General features: G+C 47.8%; 2 protein-coding genes across 3 annotated transcripts in view; both read left to right on the forward strand.

Annotated features, from left to right (window-relative positions):
- Nucleotides 1-10,929, forward strand: part of LOC121306065 (plectin-like) — a 13,033-nt gene extending 2,104 nt beyond the window's left edge. Inside the window, exons 3-11 of the mRNA XM_041237768.1 lie at nt 1,133-1,872; nt 2,202-2,301; nt 2,745-4,116; nt 4,621-4,648; nt 5,628-5,718; nt 6,221-6,280; nt 7,910-8,597; nt 8,959-9,050; nt 9,493-10,929. Coding sequence (XP_041093702.1) covers nt 1,144-1,872; nt 2,202-2,301; nt 2,745-4,116; nt 4,621-4,648; nt 5,628-5,718; nt 6,221-6,280; nt 7,910-8,597; nt 8,959-9,050; nt 9,493-10,868 — 4,536 coding nt within the window. The 5' untranslated portion in view covers nt 1,133-1,143 and the 3' untranslated portion in view covers nt 10,869-10,929. The remainder of the gene's footprint in view (nt 1-1,132; nt 1,873-2,201; nt 2,302-2,744; nt 4,117-4,620; nt 4,649-5,627; nt 5,719-6,220; nt 6,281-7,909; nt 8,598-8,958; nt 9,051-9,492) is intronic.
- A 1,281-nt stretch (nt 10,930-12,210) lies between these two features.
- On the forward strand, nt 12,211-22,299 carry LOC121306140 (target of Myb protein 1-like). 2 transcript variants are annotated; one of them, XM_041237866.1, is made up of 15 exons: nt 12,214-12,319; nt 13,506-13,590; nt 13,899-13,977; nt 14,544-14,693; nt 14,929-15,063; nt 15,633-15,809; nt 16,085-16,201; nt 16,289-16,462; nt 16,673-16,793; nt 17,472-17,613; nt 19,508-19,583; nt 20,187-20,261; nt 21,264-21,343; nt 21,667-21,686; nt 22,002-22,299. In XM_041237866.1, the coding sequence occupies exons 1-15, from the start codon at nt 12,268-12,270 to the stop codon at nt 22,130-22,132; spliced, it is 1,614 nt and encodes a 537-aa protein (XP_041093800.1). In that variant the 5' UTR covers nt 12,214-12,267; the 3' UTR covers nt 22,133-22,299. The 2 variants fall into 2 exon arrangements, with proteins under 2 accessions (XP_041093799.1, XP_041093800.1); XM_041237865.1 differs by lacking the exons at nt 14,929-15,063; nt 21,667-21,686; nt 22,002-22,299 and having other exon boundaries at nt 12,211-12,319; nt 21,264-21,374.
- Nucleotides 22,300-23,578: the final 1,279 nt, after the last annotated feature.

Genomic DNA, 23,578 nt, shown 5'->3' on the forward strand with positions numbered 1-23,578 from the left:
ATTATTAGGACACTGTTACACCTTCACATAAAAGAACAAACAAGAAATCAAACTGCTAATGCTGCAAACCTGCTGACAAACAATGCGGACACTTCACTGGTGCTCTGATTAATGTGAGTTTCTATAAAAGAGCGGCGCTGCGAAGCGGCTTCATTTTCAAGGCTGCCCGACACGAAGCGGAATTGGATCACAAACAGCCAGCAGACACGACCCCGGGGAACCGCGCTGTTAAAACCAGTTTGCACTGGGAATGAGAAGCCTCTGAAGCAAGTGGGTTTTTCTAGTGGTTCCAGTCCCTGTTGTTTAAATCTCATTCTCGTATTATCCGCGCATTGCAATCTGAAGAAACCTCGCCAGCGCACTCGAGCAAATGCGATCCCGTGTAGGAGCAGCAGCGACACCTTCTTATTAACGCAACACAAGCGGCTGCTTTCATCGGCTCCTGGGCCGGTGTGTTGCTGCAGCACCTGGCTGTGCGGTTTATCCCGACGTCACGCCCTAGAGACACGCCCCCCCCCCCGCCCCCCCCCCCGCCCCCCCCCCCCGCCCCGCCCCGCCCCCCCCCGCCCCGCCCCGCCCCGCCCCTCGCCTGTCTCTCGCTTCCTCATTTTTAAAAGCCTCGCCACTGCGCCCCTCTAGAGAGAGAGAGAGAGAGAGAGAGAGAGAGAGGGAGAGGGAGAGGGAGTGGCAGCCGCAGGTTTTCAAAAAGGTGAGTTTAAAAACATTACTGTCTTATTAAAGTCGAGGGCGATGTAATAATAACCCGACTGCATCGAAACAAGAGTTTTATTAGATTGCAGGAAAGAAAGAAAGAAAGAAAGGCTTTAGTTTCGGTTTCAGGTTCAAACGAGCGACACGAGCTCAGTTGTTAAAGTTCGTAGTTTTTGTTTTGTTTTTGTTTTTTTTTTACAATCTTATTCGATAAAATAAACGCTATTTTCTTTATAATACGTCTCGACGTTGCCTGCTTTATTGAGTGGGATAATCTGCAGTATAAAATACATGACCACACCCGTCTGTGATTACAAAGTGAAAGTAAAATAAAACAACAATAAATAAAACGCGCGTTAGTGTCTCAGCAGCAGCCCTGGCTTTCATTTCTAAGAGGAGCAAACTGTTCTTTCTCTAACAGGGCGGGGGATCATGTCTGAAGAAACTGTTTCTCAAGAGCTGCGCAGCGCCTCTGAGCTGAGGATCGTGCTGCTTGGGGGAGGAAGGGCTGGGAAGAGTGAAGCAGGAAACACTATCCTGGGAAGAGAGGAGGGAAGATCGGGATTCATCTTCTCTGCTGTAACAAAGGAGTGTGAGAAGAAAACAGGAGAAGTGTCTGGGAGACGGGTCACTGTGGTCGACACTCCAGACTTGTTACACGCAGACCGGGTTGAGATTGAGAGATGTGTTTCTCTGTCTGCCCCGGGACCCCACGCTTTCCTCCTGGTGATGCGGGTGTATACAAAACAAATACTTGACTCTATTAAATTAATAGTGGAACAGGATTGTAAAGCCCTGGAAAAAGTGCTGGAGGTGTTTGGTGAGAGAGCTGTGAGGAACACGATGATCCTTTTCACCTCCAGGGATCTGGAAGGCAAGACAATTGAACAGCGCATTGAGGAAGCTGGTGAGGAGTTCCAGCAGCTTGTTGAGAAATGTGGGAACAGGTATCATGTTCTCAACAATCAGGACAGGAGCGATCGCACTCAGGTCACACAGCTCCTGGACAAGATAGACAACATGGTGAAGGGAAGTGGAGGCTGCTACCTCCCAAATGAGATTTACCAGCAGGTAGAAGAAAGGATTAGACTAAAGGAACAGGAGCTGAGTAAGAAACACGAAGAGGAGATGAAACAGAAATATGAGGAGCTGATGGAGATGAAACAGTTGAGGAGGAACAGAAATATGAGGAGGGAGGAGAGAAGAGGAGATGAAACAGAAATATGAGGAGGAACAGAGGAGGAGAGAAGAGGAGATGAAACAGAAATATGAGGAGGAACAGAGGAGGAGAGAAGAGGAGATGAAACAGAAATATGAGGAGGAACAGAGGAGGAGAGAAGAGGAGATGAAACAGAAATATGAGGAGGAACAGAGGAGGAGAGAAGAGGAGATGAAACAGAAAATGAGAGGAACAGAGGAGGAGAGAAGAGGAGATGAAACAGAAATATGAGGAGGAACAGAGGAGGAGAGAAGAGGAGATGATGGAGAAGTTGAGGAAGGAAATGAAGGAAGAGGAGCTGGAGAAAGAGGCAGAGGAATCCAAGCTGCCTGTCAGGAGAAGGAACAGCATTGAAGGACATCGTCCCACCTGTAAGTATTCCTTTTATTCCCCCCCGACTGTCAGTTCAGTAAAATCATCTTTCTGAGGCAAATACGAAGTTCAGTCTTTTTGTGGGACCTCTTGAGGCAAAATCATTGCGAGCTTACCTGCTGTATTGATCTGCAGTCAGTCTTTGTTATTAGTCGTGACATTGAAGCTTGCTTGCAGCTCTACAACAAAGAAACACTGACTGATGCTTTAAATAATAGCAAATAAACTATTAGAAAAAGTAAATCACTCTGCGTCCTGTCACTCTGTATAAAGTGTGTTTTTCAATATTGTAGAACACTACAGTAATATTTCATGTAGAAATCTGGCTTGCAGGTTAATCATAGAATATCTGTGGTGCTTTAGAGACATCGTTAGCAGAGTCAAGCACAGTCACAGAGGTGACATTTCACTTTTCTGAAACAATAAACTTGTTGTTTTTCAGTGTCTGGAGGTGAAGGAGAGGCTCCCCTTGCAGATAACCAAGCGCCTCCCAGCCCCCCTGAGCTGAGGATGGTGCTGCTTGGGAAGACTGGGGCTGGGAAGAGTGCAGCAGGAAACACCATCCTGGGCAGAGAGGAGTTCAGATCTGAAGCCAGCTCCTCTGCAGTAACGAGGGAGTGTGAGAAGAGAAAAGGACAAGTGGCTGGGAGACCTGTTGCTGTGATCGACACCCCAGAGCTCTCTCAGGACAAACTCCAGATTAGGAGCTGTGTCTCTCTGTCTGCCCCGGGACCCCACGCTTTCCTCCTGGTGATACCGGTGGACCGATTCCCAGAGGAAGAGAGGAGAGCGGTGGAGACAGTCCAGGAGATATTCAGTGAGGAGGCTGTGAGGAGCTACACGATGCTGCTTTTCACACACGGTGACAAACTGAAAGGCAAGACCATTGAGGATTATATTCAGAGAGGCAGCAAGGAGCTCCAGCAGCTTGTTGAGAAATGTGGGAACAGGTATCATGTTCTCAACACTGAGGACAGGAGCGATCGCACTCAGGTCACACAGCTCCTGGACAAGATAGACAACATGGTGAAGGGAAACAACGGCAGCTACTACACCAGTGAGATGTACCAGCAAGCAGAAGCAAAGATCAGACAAAGACAAGAGGAGATACTGAAGGAGAAGGAAGAGACAATACTGAGGGAGGAACAGGAGCTGAGGGCAAAGCACCTGAAAGAACTAGAGAACACAGAAATGAAGATGAGATTGGAAATCCAGAAACGAGACCAGAAGATCAGAGAGCTGGAGGAGAGGATCAGAGAGCTGGAGGAAGAGCTGAGGAAAGAACAGGGAGAGAATCTCAGGATCAAACTGGAGGAAGAGCTGAGGAGAAAGAGAGAGGAGAGAGAAAGGGCGGAGCGAGAGAAGGAGGATTGCATGGAGAAGGGGGAGAGAGAGAGGGGAGAGTACGAGGAGAAACACAGGAGAGAGATAGAGGCGGTCAGGCAGCGCTACGAGGAAATCATCAGACCAGAAGCAGAGAGATTCAATGAGTTTATCAGCACATATGAAAAGCCCGCTGAAGCGAGAGGAGAAAGGGCAGCACTAGGGGCAGTGATGAGTGCAGTAGCAGCAGCAATGAGAGAAGGAGCTGAGGCAGGGGCAGTATTACACACAGTATCCAGAGCAATAAGAGAAGAGACAGCGCTAGGGGCAGTAATGCACGCTGCAAAGGAAGCAATAAGAGAAGGAGCAGCTCAAAGGGCAGTGATCAGTACAGTAGCAGCAGCACTGAGAGAAGGGGCTGCGATCGGGACAGTATTGCACACAGTAGCAGAAGCAATAGAGGCAGCACCACAGGAACCCAGTCAAGAGCAGTGAGACAGGGGGTGGTGCTATTGAACAGGGGGTGGGGTTATTGGAGAGGGGGTGGTGCTATTGAACAGGGGGTGGGGTTATTGGACATGGGGAGGAGTTTAAGGGTTAACCTTGATGCTATAACCACATATATATTTTACACATATTTTAAATGAAAGACAACAGTTGAAATGAATGAACTCTTCTTGTATTGCGTGTGTGTGTGTGTGTGTGTGTGTGTGTGTATACCTGAGCAAGATCTGACGTCCATATTCAGAAGCACTTGTTCTGGTTCACCCTGTAACAATATAAACACTGACTAACACTAACGAGCTGTTACAATAGGGTCTCCATATCAATGAAGGCTTAAAGTCTGTTGCCACTGTTTGTACTGGACTGGACCACGAGATGTCAGTATACAACCAAATAATAAAATACATGCGACTGCCGTGGGATCTGAAGCCATTTTCCTGGATTTTGAGGGACAACGCCTTCTTTTCTGGTCTCATGCAATTGCACTGCAGTGTCCGTATCCAGAAGCCGCACTTGAGGGTCAGTGCGCACTTCAGTGCATAGGGCCAGTAGGAGCCACACACGGAGCACTCCAGTGAGCACAAACACTCGGGTGTTTTATTCTTGAGAATGAACGAGCTGCTTCTCCTCCTCTTGTTTGTCTCTTTTCTTATGTTCTCATGTATCTGAACCTCCTTGTTCAGGGACTCTGTCCGTTTCAAAATGTATAGAAACAGCTGAACCCTGATTTGAATGTGTCGCTCACTGCTGTGACAATCAATGTTTATGATCATCTGCTTTCTTATCAGCAAGATCTGAAGCTGAGGGAACAGGAAGTCAGGAACAGCGGCTTGAACCCTGGTTCCAGGAGACCAGGAGACCTAGTTTGAGCAACTTTGCTGTATCAAACCCCAAGTCTCCCCTCGTGTGCCGTGCAGTCCTGAAACCTAATCTCCTGAAACCAGGTTACAAGCCACAAAGTGACTCAGTGTTCCATCAGCTTAAGAGCTGTGATTTTTTTTTGTATGACTTAAGAAATATAGATTTTTATATTTTAACTAACAGGTCACTTTTTTTTTTAGTTGAAATGAAATAAGAAAGTTTGTCTTAGACTTGTTGATAAATCTGCAATGTTTCATATGCTTTCACTAAGTGATATTTAACAATAAAATATAAATCACATATAGAGTATTATTCAAAAGTGGAATATAATTTTCCAGTGTATAATGAATAAACCCAGTTTAACACTAATGAATACTCCTTCAGCAGCTGAGCACCGAGATGCTGTGTATCGCAGAGGACTATAAGGTGTGTGCATCAAGCAGTGTATTAATAAAAGTGTCACTATAGACTACCTGCAAGCCTGTGTGTGGATCCCTTCATTCCCCAATCTGAGCCTGGATACAGGATAACCAGCCCTTCACAATTCACATGCGTTTGCAGGGTTTGTAGTGACCTCGGGGGCTCTCAATGATCAACGCCTCTTTCAATGGGGATTATTCCCTGTGTTGTTGTTCAGTGTGTGATCAGCCCCTTCATTAAAGCAGGTGGGAGTCCCAGGGAGCAGGTTCTGGTTGGCAGCGCTGGCCTGGGATACAGGGAGGGGAAGGGTGCTGGTGTTGGTTCAGCTCTCACCTGGTCCCAGCTTGCAGTGGGATGACACGCCTCTCCTATCTGCTGCTGGGCACATATTGCACAGTTCAGTATCCCACTCATTGTGAGGGACTCTGTAACAGAACAGCAGGTTCTGGTCTCGCTGCTGCGGTTTTATATCAGGCTGCTGTTAATGTTAACCCATTCAGACCCCACTGTCTTGTTACTGTCCCCCCTTTCCCTTGTTATGATGTGTGCAATCACTCGCAACGCTTCTTCCTGCAATCACTCGCATGCACGGGGTTTATTTTTTGCATTGATTGTATTTGTGAATCTGCGTTGCTTTGGCTGCGAGTTCAGAAAGCCGCTCTTCAGTCGCTTCATTCTCGATGCCTGTGCTGAGTGCGCGCATTGCAGCGGTCCCGCTCCGGGGCTGTATTTGAGGGTTCACCGCTCCGCATCAAACCCACAGTAATGCCACCTGTTCAAACCCCGATACACGCCTCCCTGACTCTGCAGACGGGAGCAACTCGGGGGGGTTGAAAATGAGGGCTCTGACTGCTGAAGAGGAGAGAACTGGTAGGAGAAGCCCCGGGGTTACTGCTGCTTGTACCCACACCTGTAAGTCCGCGCTTTTATTGAGGGCTTGTACCGTTTACACATCTGCAGCCATTGCCCGCCAAAAATGCGTCACCAGCACACAGCGGCGCGCACCGGGAGCAGCGCGAGCTGCCGATTCAAACTGGAGGAGTTCGAATCTCAACGGCTGAAGCGGCGCTGCCTGAATATTTCAGCGCGGAGTTAAAGATTAAAACAACGACAGCAAAGACACGAATAAATATAGTTTAAAACAATATACGCGGCTATAAATACAGGAGACGAGCCTCGCTTACACGCGGGGGGGGGCGGGGGGGGGGGTCCTGGGAAAAATGTTAACGGGATATAATAAAAACAAAATGGTCAAGATTATGAAGCGGAATCTGAGGAGAAAATAAGTTATCAGGTAATTATTATTATTATTATCGGGTGGCTTAATATATGTTTCTAATTATATTTACAAGTTTAAACACAAATGAATAAAACACTTCGGGTTTGAATTTTGTATTTTGCTAAATTGCGTTGATTTCTTATTAAGTCGGCGGCCGCTGTTGTGTTTAAATGTCTTTTTTTAAAGTTTAAATATGAATGAAAACAATGTTATATTCGGGTGCGGGTTTTGTATTTTTTTGGTTAAAATGTGTGGAAAGTTGATTTCTTATTTAGCGGCGTCTTATTTAGAAACCGTTTTTAATTTGTTTTTTTGTTTTTTGGGGTGGGGGGGGGGTTGCCTGGACACGGCCCCGGGGAACCGCGCTGTTAAAACCAGTTTGCACTGGGAATGAGAAGCCTCTGAAGCAAGTGGGTTTTTCTAGTGGTTCCAGTCCCTGTTGTTTAAATCTCATTCTCGTATTATCCGCGCATTGCAATCTGAAGAAACCTCGCCAGCGCACTCGAGCAAATGCGATCCCGTGTAGGAGCAGCAGCGACACCTTCTTATTAACGCAACACAAGCGGCTGCTTTCATCGGCTCCTGGGCCGGTGTGTTGCTGCAGCACCTGGCTGTGCGGTTTATCCCGACGTCACGCCCTAGAGACACGCCCCCCCCCCGCCCCCCCCCCCCCCCCCCCGCCCCCCCCCGCCCCCCCCCCCGCCCCTCGCCTGTCTCTCGCTTCCTCATTTTTAAAAGCCTCGCCACAGCGCCCCTGTACAGAGAGAGAGAGAGAGAGGGGTGGCAGCCGCAGGTTTTCAAAAAGGTGAGTTTAAAAACATTACTGTCTTCTTAAAGTCGAGGGCGGTGTAATAATAACCCGACTGCATCGAAACAAGAGTTTTATTAGATTGCAGGAAAGAACGAAAGAAAGAGAAAGAAAGAAATGGTTTAGTTTCGGTTTCAGGTTCAAACGAGCTCAGTTGTTACAGATCATATTTTTTTTTTTTTTTTTTTACAATCTTATTCGATAAAATAAACGCTATTTTCTTTATAATACGTCTCGACGTTGCCTGCTTTATTGAGTGGGATAATCTGCAGTATAAAATACATGACCACACCCGTCTGTGATTACAAAGTGAAAGTAAAATAAAACAACAATAAATAAAACGCGCGTTAGTGTCTCAGCAGCAGCCCTGGCTTTCATTTCTAAGAGGAGCAAACTGTTCTTTCTCTAACAGGGCGGGGGATCATGTCTGAAGAAACTGTTTCTCAAGAGCTGCGCAGCGCCTCTGAGCTGAGGATCGTGCTGCTTGGGGCAGGAAGGGCTGGGAAGAGTTCATCAGGAAACACCATCCTGGGCAGAGAGGAGGGAAGATCGGGATTCATCTTCTCTGCTGTAACAAAGGAGTGTGAGAAGAAAACAGGAGAAGTGTCTGGGAGACGGGTCACTGTGGTCGACACTCCAGACTTGTTACACGCAGACCGGGTTGAGATTGAGAGATGCGTTTCTCTGTCTGCCCCGGGACCCCACGCTTTCCTCCTGGTGATGCGGGTGTATACAAAACAAATACTTGACTCTATTAAATTAATAGTGGAACAGGATTGTAAAGCCCTGGAAAAAGTGCTGGAGGTGTTTGGTGAGAGAGCTTTGAGGAACACGATGATCCTTCTCACCTGCGGGGATCTGGAAGACAAGACAATTGAACAGCGCATTGAGGAAGCTGGTGAGGAGTTCCAGCAGCTTGTTGAGAAATGTGGGAACAGGTATCATGTTCTCAACAATCAGGACAGGAGCGATCGCACTCAGGTCACACAGCTCCTGGACAAGATAGACAACATGGTGAAGGGAAGTGGAGGCTGCTACCTCCCAAATGAGATTTACCAGCAGGTAGAAGAAATGATTAGACTAAAGGAACAGGAAGAAAGGAGATTAGACTAAAGAAGAAGAGATGAAACAGAAATATGAGGAACAGAGGAGGAGAGAAGAGGAGATGAAACAGAAATATGAGGAGGAACAGAGGAGGAGAGAAGAGGAGATGAAACAGAAATATGAGGAGGAACAGAGGAGGAGAGAAGAGGAGATGAAACAGAAATATGAGGAGGAACAGAGGATGAAACAGAAATATGAGGAGGAACAGAGAGGAGATGAAACAGAAATATGAGAAACTTTGAGGATATAGAGGAGGAGGACAGAATGAGGAAGAGAGAGGAGCTGATGGAGAAGTATGAGGAAGGAAATGAAGGAAGAGGAGCTGGAGAAGAGGAGCTGATGGAGAAGTTGAGGAAGTGAAATGAAGGAAGAGGAGCTGGAGAAAGAGGCAGAGGAATCCAAGCTGCCTGTCAGGAGAAGGAACAGCACTGAAGGATATCGTCCCGACTGTAAGTATTCCTTTTATTCTCCCCGACTGTCAGTTCAGTAAAATCATCTTTCTGAGGCAAATACGAAGTTCAGTCTTTTTGTGGGACCTCTTGAGGCAAAGTCATTGCGAGCTTACCTGCTGTATTGATCTGCAGTCAGTCTTTGTTATTAGTTGTGACATTGAAGCTTGCTTGCAGCTCTACAGCAAAGAAACACTGACTGGTGCTTTAAATAATAGCAAATAAACTATTAGAAAAAGTAAATCACTCTGCGTCCTGTCACTCTGTATAAAGTGTGTTTTTCAATATTGTAGAACACTACAGTAATATTTCATGTAGAAATCTGGCTTGCAGGTTAATCATAGAATATCTGTGGTGCTTTAGAGACATCGTTAGCAGAGTCAAGCACAGTCACAGAGGTGACATTTCACTTTTCTGAAACAATAAACTTGTTGTTTTTCAGTGTCTGGAGGTGAAGGAGAGGCTCCCCTTGCAGATAACCAAGCGCCTCCCAGCCCCCCTGAGCTGAGGATGGTGCTGCTTGGGAAGACTGGGGCTGGGAAGAGTGCAGCAGGAAACACCATCCTGGGCAGAGAGGAGTTCAGATCTGAAGCCAGCCCCTCTGCAGTAACGAGGGAGTGTGAGAAGAGAAAAGGACAAGTGGCTGGGAGACCTGTTGCTGTGATCAACACCCCAGAGCTCTCTCAGGACAAACTCCAGATTAGGAGCTGTGTCTCTCTGTCTGCCCCGGGACCCCACGCTTTCCTCCTGGTGATACCGGTGGGCCGATTCACAGAGGAAGAGAGGAGAGCGGTGGAGACAGTCCAGGAGATATTCAGTGAGGAGGCTGTGAGGAGCTACACGATGCTGCTTTTCACACACGGTGACAAACTGAAAGGCAAGACCATTGAGGATTATATTCAGAGAGGCAGCAAGGAGCTCCAGCAGCTTGTTGAGAAATGTGGGAACAGGTATCATGTTCTCAACACTGAGGACAGGAGCGATCGCACTCAGGTCACACAGCTCCTGGACAAGATAGACAACATGGTGAAGGGAAACAACGGCAGCTACTACACCAGTGAGATGTACCAGCAAGCAGAAGCAAAGATCAGACAAAGACAAGAGGAGATACTGAAGGAGAAGGAAGAGACAATACTGAGGGAGGAAGAGGAGCTGAGGGCAAAGCACCTGAAAGAACTGGAGAACACAAAAAAGAAGATGAGATTGGAAATCCAGAAAAGAGACGAGAAGATCAGAGAGCTGGAGGAGAGGATTGGAGAGCTGGAGGAAGAGCTGAGGAAAGAACAGGGAGAGAATCACAGGATCAAACTGGAGGAAGAGCTGAGGAGAAAGAGAGAGGAGAGAGAAAGGGCAGAGCGAGAGAAGGAGGATTGCATGGAGAAGGGGGAGAGAGAGAGGGGAGAGTACGAGGAGAAACACAGGAGAGAGATAGAGGCGGTCAGGCAGCGATACGAGGAAATCATCAGACCAGAAGCAGAGAGATCCAATGAGTTTATCAGCACATATGAAAAGCCTGCTGAAGCGAGAGGAGAAAGGGCAGCACTAGGGGCAGTGATGAGTGCAGTAGCAGCAGCACTGAGAGAAGGAGCTGAGGCAGGGGCAGTATTACACACAGTATCCAGAGCAATAAGAGAAGAGACAGCGCTAGGGGCAGTAATGCACGCTGCAAAGGAAGCAATAAGAGAAGGAGCAGCTCAAAGGGCAGTGATCAGTACAGTAGCAGCAGCGCTGAGAGAAGGGGCTGCGATCGGGACAGTATTGCACACAGTAGCAGAAGCAATAGAGGCAGCACCACAGGAACCCAGTCAAGAGCAGTGAGACAGGGGGTGGTGCTATTGAACAGGGGGTGGGGTTATTGAACAGGGGGTGGTGTTATTGAACAGGGGGTGGGGTTATTGGACAGGGGGTGGAGTTTAAGGGTTATCCTTGATGCTATAACCACATGTATATTTTACACATTTTAAATGAAAGACAACAGTTCAAACTCTTCTTGTATTGTGTATGTGTGTATTGTTGATAAGATGTATTTGTAATCAAGATAAACACCTTTTTAAAATAAACAGAGCCCTGTTGTGTTCTTATGAAGATGTGTATCAATAACCAGCGGGCGTGTTGCCCTTGCTCTCCAGCTGCTTCAGTGTTGAAAACATCCAACTCTCTTACAAACAGCATGTGTGCGTGCGTGAGGCTCCATTACAAAACACCACTGCGTTCTTTCACTGAAATAATAACACATCGCAGGATTGGGTTCAGTTCTGTTTTTTTAAACATTTTTTCAATTTCTGTTGCTTTTTTAAATCATTTTCCCAATTCCAGTTCCTCTCGAAGGAATAATCGCTGTGATGGTTCAGCCGCTTGCATTGGAAGACGATTTTAATGGACAAGACAGACAGACAGACAGCGACTTCAACTGAACTCGTGTGGTCTGCTGTTAGAAGCCCGTTTAATACTGCTGATGGCAAACTATTGATCACACACACACACACATCACACACACACACACACTGAGATCTACGTGTGTGGTCTGTGTGTGTGTCTGAGACTCTACGTGTGTGTCTGACTCGACGTGTGTCTGTGTGTGTGTGACTCTACGACACACACACACACTGTGTAGGTGTGTGTGTGTCTGTGTGTGTGGTGTTGTGTGTGTGTGTCTGTGTTGTGGAAACCTACGTGTGACTGTGTGTGTGTGTGGACTGAGATGCACACAGACACACACACAGACTGAACAGCTACAGACTGAGATGTACGTGTGACTGACACACACGTGTCACACTGTGTGATGTGACACACTGACGTGTCTTGAGATGCACACCACACACACACACACACACTGAGATGCACACACAGACACACACACACACACACACACACACTGAGACACACACACACACACACACAGACTGAGATGCACACACACACACACACACACACACTGAGATGCACACACACACACACACACACAGACAGATGCACACACACAGACACACACACACAGACTGAGATGCACACACAGACAGATGCACACACACACACAGTGAGACAGACACACACACACACACACACCCAGACACACACACACACAGAAATTAAACGACCCACAGGCGCTTCGTCATTGCTGGAGATGTCGGGGCCGCGCCTCGCTGTCACACGCCCGCGCGTCCCGGCTGTCGGATGCGCGCTCGCAGTTTTCTGTTTTTTTTGGGGAGGGGAGACGATGGAGTTTCTCTTGGGGAATCCGTTCACCTCTCCGGTGGGGCAGAGAATCGGTAAGTAACAAACGCGGCTCGGTCCTCGCGTGTCACAGCCTCGAATGCTTTGCTGTCTATCTTATTTTTTATTTAATTTTTATTTTTTTTGAGCAAGTTTACTTTCGCTTAGTTTTTAATTTTGCAATCGGCTGAGGATGACGAGTTTGCGGAAGAAACCAGCTTGACTGAAAGATCGGTCCGCCAATGAGAGGCCAGGTGGGCGGGTAGCAGGGTCACGACATGGACCAATCGGATTGTGGAGCTGGGTGATTGGCATGCTGGCTAGCCCCTGGTAAGCTGGCAGGGGCGGGACCAGTGAAAAGTTTACGAAATAGCCCGTCCTAATTATATATTCGCGAACCCGATTATGTAAAAAGATATAATAAAAGATTCAGTAATAAAACTACAAACTCACAGTATTTTAACAGACGTGTCAAATGCGTCGTTGAGCTTAAAAAGTGCCGAGTTAGTAAAACGTGACGCGTCGGTAAATGAACCGACTCCAGATTTTTCACAGCGTTACAAAGTTACCGGGAGCTCGAGTCTTTAATTCCACATCGACCCAAAGGAACCAGGTGACGCGGCGCGGGGGTCCCAGGACCGGGAATGAGAATCGATGGCTTAGGCTAGAGGCGAGTTCTTAAATAAAGCCTGTCCTGTCTTATGCAAGTGTCCCGGGACCAGGGGGGTCATACAGCTGAACACCGACTCGAGCACAGGGGGAGAGGGGGGCTGCCTGACGCTCCGGGGCGCCGGTTGTTTTCAGCGGGCAAAGCGTGTGACTGTCAGGTGGCTTTGGAGGAATAAAGAGAGCAAATCTGTGTTAATCTGCTGAGGGAGAGGGAGGGTGAAAGAGGGGAGGAGAGAGAGAGAGGGGGGTAAAAGAAAGAGGGAGGGGGAAGGAGAGGGAGGGAGTGGAGAGGGAGGGTAAAAGACGGAAGGAGAGGGGGAGGGTTTAGTAATGTTCAATGGTTTGTAATGTTTGTTATACATTGCTTTGGCAAAACTAGTTTTATTCTTGCCATGCCAGTAAAGCTTATTGAATTGAGAGAGGGAGGGGGAGAGGGAGAGGAAGAGGGAGGGAAGGGGGAGGAGAGAGAGAGGGAGAGAGAGAACAAGAAAATCATTATTATTATAAAGCAGACACTGTGTTTGATTCTGGTTCATTTATACACTGTGTTTGTCTCTGTTTGATTCCCAACAGATAAAGCCACTGATGGCTCTTTGCAGTCAGAAGACTGGGGGCTGAACATCGAGATCTGTGACATCATCAATGAGACGGACGAAGGGTAGGATGTCATCGCACTCGCTAGTGACGTCATCACACAGGGACAGGGACCGATACTCAGGCGTGGTCTCCATTCATTAAAAAAAAAAATAAATAAAAAAAAAAATATCTGTGTTCTAAGCCGCTGATACGTTGAGATTTTCAGACGTGTCTAGAGCAGCGCTCGTCCGATTGGGATGAAACTCGCTGAGGACCTGCTTCAGCTCACAAGATATTGAGGGGAGCAGAATCTGGGGGAGTGTGGAGTCTGTCTGTCTGTGTGTCTGTCTGCCGGTCGCTCAGTTAAAATGTTTTCTTGTTCATTTCCAGACCAAAGGATGCCATCAAGGCCTTGAAGAAGAGGATTGTGGGAAATAAAAACTTCAATGAAGTGATGCTGTCGCTGACAGTGAGTCTGTGTGTGTGAGTCTGTTTGAGTCTCAGTCAGTCAGTCAGTCTGTGTGAGACTCTGTCTCTCTGTGTCAGTCAGTCAGTCTGTGTGACTCTGTCTCTCTGTGTCAGTCAGTCAGTCTGTGTGAGACTCTGTCTCTCTGTGTCAGTCAGTCAGTCTGTGTGAGACTCTGTCTCTCTGTGTCAGTCAGTCAGTCTGTGTGAGGCTGTCTCTCTGTGTCAGTCAGTCTGTGTGAGACTCTGTCTCTCTGTGTCAGTCAGTCTGTCTGTGTGAGTCTGTCTCTCTGTGTCAGTCAGTCAGTCTGTGTGAGGCTGTCTCTCTGTGTCAGTCAGTCAGTCTGTGTGAGGCTGTCTCTCTGTGTCAGTCAGTCTGTGTGAGACTCTCTCTCTCTGTGTCAGTCAGTCAGTCTGTGTGAGACTCTGTCTCTCTGTGTCAGTCAGTCTGTGTGAGGCTGTCTCTCTGTGTCAGTCAGTCAGTCTGTGTGTATCAATGTGTATTTCTCAGTTCCTGCTCCCCATCGCTGTCTCTGTGTGTAACCCTGCCCCCCCCCCCCTCTCTCTCAGTTATTGGAGGCCTGTGTAAAGAACTGTGGGCACCGTGTTCATGTGCTGGTGTCGAGTCGTGAGTTTGTCGAGGGGGTGCTGGTGAAAACCATCCTGCCCAAAAACAACCCGCCAGCCGCCGTGCAGGACAAAGTGCTGAGCCTGATACAGGTACAACTATACACAGCTACACAATAACAACTACACACACACAGCGCTACACACTCGGCTACATACGTCAAACAAACAAGGTCCTATTGGAAGAGACTCTGCAGCAGCAGCAGTTGTTGATGATGCAGAGTTCACCCCCCTAGTCTCTGGAAGTCTCTCTGGAGAAAAGCCTCTGCTGAACGACTCGTTAATAATAATTCTGGTTTTCAAACTCCTCTCTGCCCCACCCCCCCAGGCCTGGGCCGACGCCTTCCGCAGCTCCCCTGATCTGACGGGCGTGGTCTCCGTCTACGAGGACCTGAGGAGGAAAGGACTGGAGTTCCCAATGACTGATCTGGACTCGCTGTCTCCTATACACACCCCACACAGGGTGAGAGAGGAGAGAGGAGAGGAGAGGAGAGGAGAGAGATACAGACATACCCACACAGGAGAGGAGAGAGATACAGACACACCCACACAGGATAGGAGAAGAGAGATACAGACACACCGACACAGGAGAGGAGAGAGATACAGACACACCCACACAGGAGAGGAGAGAGATACAGACACACCCACACAGGAGAGGAGAGAGATACAGACACACCCACACAGGAGAGGAGAGAGATACAGACACACCCACACAGGATAGGAGGAGAGAGATACAGACACACCCACACAGGAGAGGAGAGAGATACAGACACACCCACACAGGAGAGGAGAGAGATACAGACGCACCCACACAGGAGAGGAGAGAGATACAGACACACCCACACAGGAGAGAGGGGAGAGAGATGCTGATGTAAATGCTGAAATTCTATGACAGACTTTTTGGCTAGACACTGACTGACTTACTGGTACACACCCTCCTCTCCTCTCCCTATATCCATTCTCCCCTGCCTCCCTCCCTCCCTCTCTCCTCCCCTCCTCTCTCCCCTCTCTCCCTCTCTCTCCTCTTCTCAGAGTGTTCCTGATTCAGACCCGGCTGTCAGACACCAGGGTTCAGTGAGAGGGCTCACAGCGCCCCCTGCTGTGCCCAACGATACTGCATGGGCCCTGCCTCCCCCAATCGCAGAGCAGAGAGCCGCCCCGCCCCCGGACAGCAACCCAGACGGGCCAATCGCTCTCTCCGCAGAGCAGGTAGGCGGAGCTTAATAAACTGCCACTGTTGGCTCCGGAGATTGCGGCTGGCGAAAGAATTCCTTCAGTTTTTATTCAAACCGAAATATAAAATGAAAGATGAAAAATCCAATCTGTGTTCCTTTCAGAGCGGGAATTGCACTGTTAGATTTAATCAGGAACCAATCTCTCTCTCCCTCTCACTCTCTCTGTCTGTCTCTCCGTATCTCTCTCTCTCTCTCTCTCTCTCTCTCTCTCTCTCTCTCTCTCTCTCTCTCTCTCTCTCTCTGTCTCAGCTCTCGAAGCTCTGCACGGAGATGCAGGTTGTCAGGGGGAATGTCACAGTGATGTCAGAGATGCTGGCGGAGATGAGCTGCGGGCAGGTGGAGACCTCTGACCTCGAGCTGCTGCAGGTGAGGCTGTCTGTCTGTGAGTGTGTCTGCCTTTCTTCGTCTGTGTGTGTGTGTTAGTAACCCCTCTCTCTTTTTCTCTCTCTCTAGGAGTTGAATCGGACGTGCTGCTCGATGCAGCGCCGGGTTTTGGAGCTGATTCCCCGCGTGGGGAACGAAGGGTTAACGGAGGAGCTACTGCTGATCAACGACGACATGAACAACGTCTTCATGAGATACGAGCGAATGAAGAGGAGAGGAGGAGGGGAGGAGAGAGACAGAGAGGTGAGAGAGAGAGAGGAGAGGAACGTCTTCATGAGAATACGAGCGAATCGAGAGGAGAGACAGAGAGAGGAGCCGGGTGGCAGTATATTTTGAAGGACATGGTATTATAAAAAGTGTTTTTTCTATTAATTTAAAAAAATAATAATATACTGTGTCTTTTGATTTTTTTTTTCCTTCATTCTCCTCTCTCTCGCTCTCTCGCTCTCTCAGGTTTCAGACTCCACCCCCGACACTCCAGCTCTCATCCAGTCAGCAGCCGGCAGTACTGTGTCAGCTCCTCCTGTCGGCCAATCAGCAGTGAGCTCTCTCTCCTCCCAGCTAGCCAGCCTCAGTGAGTCGCCTTTCAAATAATTAACATCCAAAAACAATCCATCAATCTCGTGTAACTCACTCGACAGAGCTGAATATAAAAATCCTGAAAGAAACTGGAATTCAATGGCAAACGTTTCCACTAGAAGTCTCTCTCAGCATCTTCAAAGACTTCTAGTGGAAACGCTTGCCATTGAGTTTTAGTTTATTTTCGTAATTCTAAACATTATAAATACTGGCTCTAGAATGGCCTATATGGTTAGATTTCTGTACTGGGAAGGTTGTGCTTGCAGTAAGAGGCAGTCGCCAGCAGGGGGTTGCAGTGCACTGTGAGTTTCTGGCTGTTTATAAAGACGCTGTGTATTTTTTCAACTTGGTCAAGCTGTCTGGGGAGGAATAATGAAGCACTAATCAAGTTACTGCTGGAAACTCAATACCCCTGAGAGAGAGGAGAGAGGTTTAATTATCTTAGCTTATGTTTGCAAGGAGTGGCACAGCTGCAGACAGAGAGACAGATAGAGCCCCACAATCCTGTTCAGTTTGACGCTACAGTATAATATAGAATCCCTTCTTCTTGGTGTCTGTGTTAGTTTACTGCATTCTGAAAAGAGTTTAGTGTCACTGAAGCTGCAGACAGACAGACAGAGCCCCACAATCCTGTTCAGTTTGACGCTGCAGTATAATTCTCTTCCCCTCACAGACATGGGTTCGAGTCCTGTCTCCGTCTCCAGTACCCTGCAGACCCTCGCCACTGCTCCCGGTGCCTCTAAACCAGTAGAGGAGGATGAGTTTGACATGTTCGCTCAAACAAGGAGCAGCTCCCTGGCAGACCAGCGCAAGCAGTGAGTCGTGGAGTTTGTTTAGAGCACAGCAGAGTGTGTGATACAGCACAGTGTGATACAGCGCAGTGTAATACAGCACAGTATAATACAGCAGTGTGATACAGCGCAGTGAAAGCATGGTAAAGCACAGTTTGGAAGGTTTATAATGTTTCCATGTGCAGAGCAGAGAGGTGAGGGAACTAGTCACCATGGGGGGGCTAAAAATAGGACAACCAGATTAAGAGTTTTACCAGCTGTGTGTAAATCTCTCTCTCTCTCTCTCACCCCTTATCCTCAGTGCAATAATTCAATCCCTGTGTCTCTCCTCTCTCCTCTCTCTCTCCTCTCCCTCGTGCTCTGCTGGTCTCAGTATAACTCGACACCCCTAAGACTAGATCACATTTTAATACAGCGACTCTGATTGAAGCACCCACCCTCCCAGTCTCCCTCTCTCTCCCTCTCCTCTCTCAGTCCGCAGTCAGACACAACTCGCTCTCGTCAAACTGGAGTATTTCAATATTATTATTGTTATTATTAATATTTATTAACTTTGGAAATTGTGAGAGATGCCGCTGTGATCAGAAAGCAAATCGATGCAACTTTTCGAAAGTTTGAGATTTTAAAAATTTTACATTTTTACAGGTTTTTTTTTCTAATCGAATCCGGAATATTATTATTTTTTTTTTTTATTTATTTTTACATTTTTTTACATATTCTCCAATTTTTCTTTTGAATTTTTCAAAGCTGGATTCTACAAAGCTGAATTTGTTCTGGGTTGCAATTCATTTCTGTTCATGTCTAGTTCACGTCGCTCCTCTGTGGTGGAATACAGACTGCAATTCTGTGCTCTTTCCAAACTGCGCTACACAAAGCTCAGTCGATCTTGTGGATTGTGGTTCTCTGAACGCTCTGCTCTGGAATTTACGTTTCATTTTTGGAAAGTGTTTTGATTTTTTCACACACGCTTTTGTTCAGAAGTTTTGCGATTTTGTAAATTCAGATCTGGAATACAAGTTTACTCTGCGCTTTTGGGATATTTTGGGAAATCTATAAATACCCCCTGTCTCCCCACCCCCTCCCTCTCCTCTCTCCCCTTACTCCCCCTCCCTCCTCTCTCTTCCTTCTAGCCCCTTTTCCCTATCTCTTCCTCCCCACTCTTCTATCGTTTTTTTCCCCTTTTCTCCTCTTCCCCCTCTCCTATCCCTCCTTTCTCCTCTCATCCCTATCCTCTCACTTCTCTCCCTCCCCTTTTCTTTCCCTCCCCTCTCTCCCTTCCCCCATCTCCTCACTCTCTCCTCCCTATCCTTTCCCTCTCTCTCCTCTCCTCTCCTCTCTCTCCCTCCCCCTCCTCCTCTCTCCTCCCCTCCTCCTCTCCCTCACCTCTCTCTCTCCCCTCCTCCTCCTCTCCCCCTCCTCCCTCAGCCTGGATCTCTCTGCCCCTGCCCCCCCCAGCCCCTCCTCTCGGCGCCCCACGCACGTGGGTGACGGGGGTGGTTGTGGGTACATGCTGTGGGTGTACTGGTCGCTGCTGCGTCCCTTCCTGCCCTTCCTCCTGATCAGCGGCATGGTGGCTCTGCTCTGCTACACGCTCTACTCCATCATCCACACCGGCCCCTTCACAGACCCGCTCTTCTTCCACAAGTTCGACCGCCGCTGGCCCAAAGCCCTGGGGCTGCTCCAGAGCCAGAACCAGAACCAGAGCAGAGACAGCTAGAGACTGGACCGGACTCTCCCCTCTCCTCTCTCCTCTCTCAGTAAAGAAATATACTCTCTGCTGCAGAACTCTCTGATCCTCTTCTCTCTCTGTCTCCTCTCTCTTTCTCTCCTCTTCTGTGATCAGTTCATTTTTGTTCACAGTCCTTGTCTGCGTGTAGCGTGTCTCTTGACAGTCCTGTCTGTGTGTGTCTCTTGACAGGGTGCGCTATGAGGACCCCCAGGCTGTGGAGGGGCTGGCAGGAGCGCTGGACACCAGACTGCAGAACACTGGAGCGGTGAGGGGGGGGGGGGGGGGAGAGAGAGATAGGGGGGGGGGGGGGGGGGGAGAGAGAGGAAGCTATCACTCTAAAGACTGATACACAGAGACACACACGCAGAACTCTCTGATCCTCTTCTCTCTCTGTCTCCTCTCTCTTTCTCTCCTCTTCTGTGATCAGTTCATTTTTGTTCACAGTCCTTGTCTGCGTGTAGCGTGTCTCTTGACAGTCCTGTCTGTGTGTGTCTCTTGACAGGGTGCGCTATGAGGACCCCCAGGCTGTGGAGGGGCTGGCAGGAGCGCTGGACACCAGACTGCAGAACACTGGAGCGGTGAGGGGGGGGGGGGAGAGAGATAGACTGAGATATACACGGAGACACACACTGAGACACTGTGACACACACAATGAGATATACACTGAGATACAGACTGATACACAGAGACACACACTGAGACTCATACTGAGACACGCACTGATACACTGAGACCCAGAGTTTGTGCGAGTGTGCTGCCCCCTCGTGTTCAGTCCAGGTACTGCACCGAATCTTCTCACAGTAATGATAATACCACGATGTTTCTATGTGTGTGAATGTGCGAGATTCACAGCCTGTTTTATCTCAAGGATGACATTGACTCGAAACCTCAGCCAGGGCCCGAAGGAGCCCCTTTCAGTCACTGGATGGTGAACCAAGGCATGGTGGGTCAACTGGGACCAACTGGGGTGAACTGGGATCTGTGGCTCTCCCATAGTGAACTCCCAGTAGAGTAGCCCTGCACCCAATCCTGGGTTTGTAACCCTGCAAAATCAAAATAATAATAATAATAATAATAATAATAATAATAATAATAATAATAATGCAATATAATAATAATAGCTCTGAACCCCAGGACTGGGTGCAGCAGCAGCAGCAGGGCTAGTGTGAGTTTGTAACCCTGCTCAAACTCCTGGCTCCTGATCATTGCAATATTAATAATACTAGACTTCATTGAGGGGAGCTCTGAACCCCAGGACTGGGTGCAGCAGCAGCAGGGCTAGTGTGAGTTTCTAACCCTGCTCAAACTCCTGGCTCCTGATCATTGCAATATTAATAATACTAGACTTCATTGAGGGGAGCTCTGAACCCCAGGACTGGGTGCAGCAGCAGCAGCAGGGCTAGTGTGAGTTTGTAACCCTGCTCAAACTCCTGGCTCCTGATCATTGCAATATTAATAATACTAGACTTCATTGAGGGGAGCTCTGAACCCCAGGACTGGGTGCAGCAGCAGCAGGGCTAGTGTGAGTTTGTAACCCTGCTCAAACTCCTGGCTCCTGATCATTGCAATATTAATAATACTAGACTTCATTGAGGGGAGCTCTGAACCCCAGGCTGGGTGCAGCAGCAGCGCTAGTGTGTGTGTTTCTCGTTGACTAGACTGTGGTGTTCAGGGGGAATTGGTTTGGAGGTGTAAGATTGGCAGTGCGGGTCTCTGTCTGTCTGTCCTGGCTTTCAAACGAATCACTTCTTTATAACTCTAATGGTTTAATTACCTTGTCATTAGACAAGGCTTTGGGGGGAATATTGGGTGCAAAAAATGATTTTTAATGTTGTTATTTTGTTCTAATATTTGAATATTTGATGCATTCTAACAGTGAATAATAATAATAATAATAATATTGATGGCGATACACACAATAAAGCTGGTTTTGTCTCTATCGCAGATCCCAGTCTCTCAGTCTCATATAATGGATGATATTGAACAGTGGCTCTCTGTTGATGTGGTAAGAGAACAGATTGAAGAATTGCATTACTTTTAATACCAGCTTATTTTAATGTGGGTAAATAATTCTAGTTTGAATATTTCTACCCAGTAATTTTACCTGCTGTGTGTAACCATCAGGGGTGTCTGTGTGTGTGTGTCTTTGTTTCTGTGTGTGTTTGTGAGTGTGTGTGTGTGTCTCTGTTTCTCTGAGTGTCTGTCTGTGTGTGTGTTTTGGCATAAGTTCTTGAAGATCAGACTTTGGGGGGGTGGGGGGGTGGGGGGGTGATGTCACTGATGATGTCACTGGCAGGCCGGTTATTGACAGGCGTATTTTGATTTCTTGACAGGAGGACAGCAGAAACGGAGGGCGTGACGAGCGAAGGTCAGTCTCAATTATTATTATTATTATTATTATTATTATTATTATTATTATGATTAATAATAATGATGAAAAGTATAAAGTATGGGTCGCAGCTTTTGAGGCGACATTCACATTTTTGGGGTAAAATTATTATAATATTATTTATCACACTATATTACCATATATCATCATATTTTGAATACCAGTATTTCCTACAGAGTTAATAATACCAGTGTTTTTATAATAATCCCCCCTCTCTCTCTCTCTCTCTCTCTCTCTCTCTCTCTGTCTCATCTTGCTCTTTCTCTCTCTTCTCTCTCGCTCTCTCTCTCTCAGAGTTTGATAAGTTCCTGGAGGAGAGAGCGAAAGCAGCAGACAGACTGCCCTCCTCCCCCTCCGCCACCCCCCCCAGCCAAGCCAGCCGACGCAGGCAGGAGAGCACAGAGGAGACGCTGTTCGCACTGTGAGAGAGAGAGAGAGAGGGAGAGGGAGAGACACGCACGCACGCACACACACACACACACACACTGAGGAAACGTTGTCCGCACTGTGAGACAGAGATAGATACACACACACAAACTGAGATAAACAGACACACACACATTGAGACACTGAGAGTGACACACACACACACACACACACACACACACACACTGAGGAGATGCTGTCCGCACTGTGAGACAGAGATAGATACACACACACAAACTGAGATAAACAGACACACACACATTGAGACACTGAGAGTGACACACACACACTGATATGCACAGACAGCATTAACCTGTAGAAGTTCTTACCGGTTGGATGCTATTCTCAATTCAGCCACAAGGTGGAGCCGTTGCATTAAAAACAGAACTGTAGCCGCGCGCGATTGAAATCAACTCAGAAATACTGGAAAAAAAAAAAACAATTACAATAGTAATAAATGAAGACATAAATTCAACGACAAACGTTTCGACAGTTTTTTTTTTTTTTTTTTTTTTCTTTTCAGCCTCAACAACTTGGACTCGTTTGTCGTTTTAGAATTTTTTTTTTTTTTTTTTTTTTTTTGAAAATCGGTTGGAAATTTTATACCAAATCACACTATAATAAAGAGGTATATATTTTTTGCTGAGTTTAACAAGGCTTTCTGTGGGTGTGGGTTCTCATGCTTCTCTTTGGGTTTTGTAACTAGGAAAGCCTCGTGTGTCTCTGTGAGGACCGGAGAAGCCGCTGTGTTAACCCTCTGGGATTGCGTTAAAGGCTGTGTCACTGCAGGCTGTAATCTCTTCACTAAGCCCAGCGTTGCTTTCTATCTCTACGATGGATGCTGTCGTTCACATCGCTTCTTATTGCTGCTGTGACTCTGATACCAGGTTTTATATTGTTTGTGTCGTCCGAGTCTGCGCTGCTTTGACTGCGAGTTCATGAGCTGCTGTTCATTTCCAGCTGCTCTGCCGTAGTTATTGTGAATCAAGACAGCCCTGGCTATAGGACTACAGCTCCCAGCATGCCTCTGCACCCGCGGCCATGGCGAGGCATGTTGGGAGTTGTAGTTCTTTAACTGCAGTGCGCTGGGCTGTGCTGTGTTACATTACTCAGTCTGTGTTGCTTTGACTTATCGCCTCCTGTGTTACACACGCCTCTGGCAGCGCAGCTACAACTGAACAGCAACACAGACTGAGTAAAACAATGCAATACAGCCCAGCCCAGCGCATTGCAGTTAAAGAACTACGGCTCCCAGCATGCCTTGCCATGGTCGCGGGTGCAGAGGCATGCTGGGAGCTGTAGTCCAGGGCTGTCCCGATTCGCAATACAGTAACCACGGCAGAGCGGCTCCTGAACTCGCAGAGTGAGCGACGCAGCAGAGTCGCTGCAATAATTAGAAGCGCTCCGAGCGACGGCAGGCAAAGTAAAAAGACACACAGTGAAAA

This window comes from Polyodon spathula, chromosome 46 (genome assembly GCF_017654505.1).
Source record: "Polyodon spathula isolate WHYD16114869_AA chromosome 46, ASM1765450v1, whole genome shotgun sequence".
In the NCBI taxonomy this organism is placed as follows: Eukaryota; Metazoa; Chordata; class Actinopteri; order Acipenseriformes; family Polyodontidae; genus Polyodon; species Polyodon spathula.

What these genes read in the sequence shown, in the direction of transcription:
- LOC121306140 (XM_041237866.1), top strand. Translation starts at nt 12,268, where the DNA reads ATGGAGTTTCTCTTGGGGAATCCGTTCACCTCTCCGGTGGGGCAGAGA. An exon ending in TCGCTCTCTCCGCAGAGCAG is followed by an intron (nt 15,810 to 16,084) that starts GTAGGCGGAGCT and finishes TCTCTGTCTCAG; the next exon opens with CTCTCGAAGCTCTGCACGGA. An exon ending in CTGACCTCGAGCTGCTGCAG is followed by an intron (nt 16,202 to 16,288) that starts GTGAGGCTGTCT and finishes CTCTCTCTCTAG; the next exon opens with GAGTTGAATCGGACGTGCTG.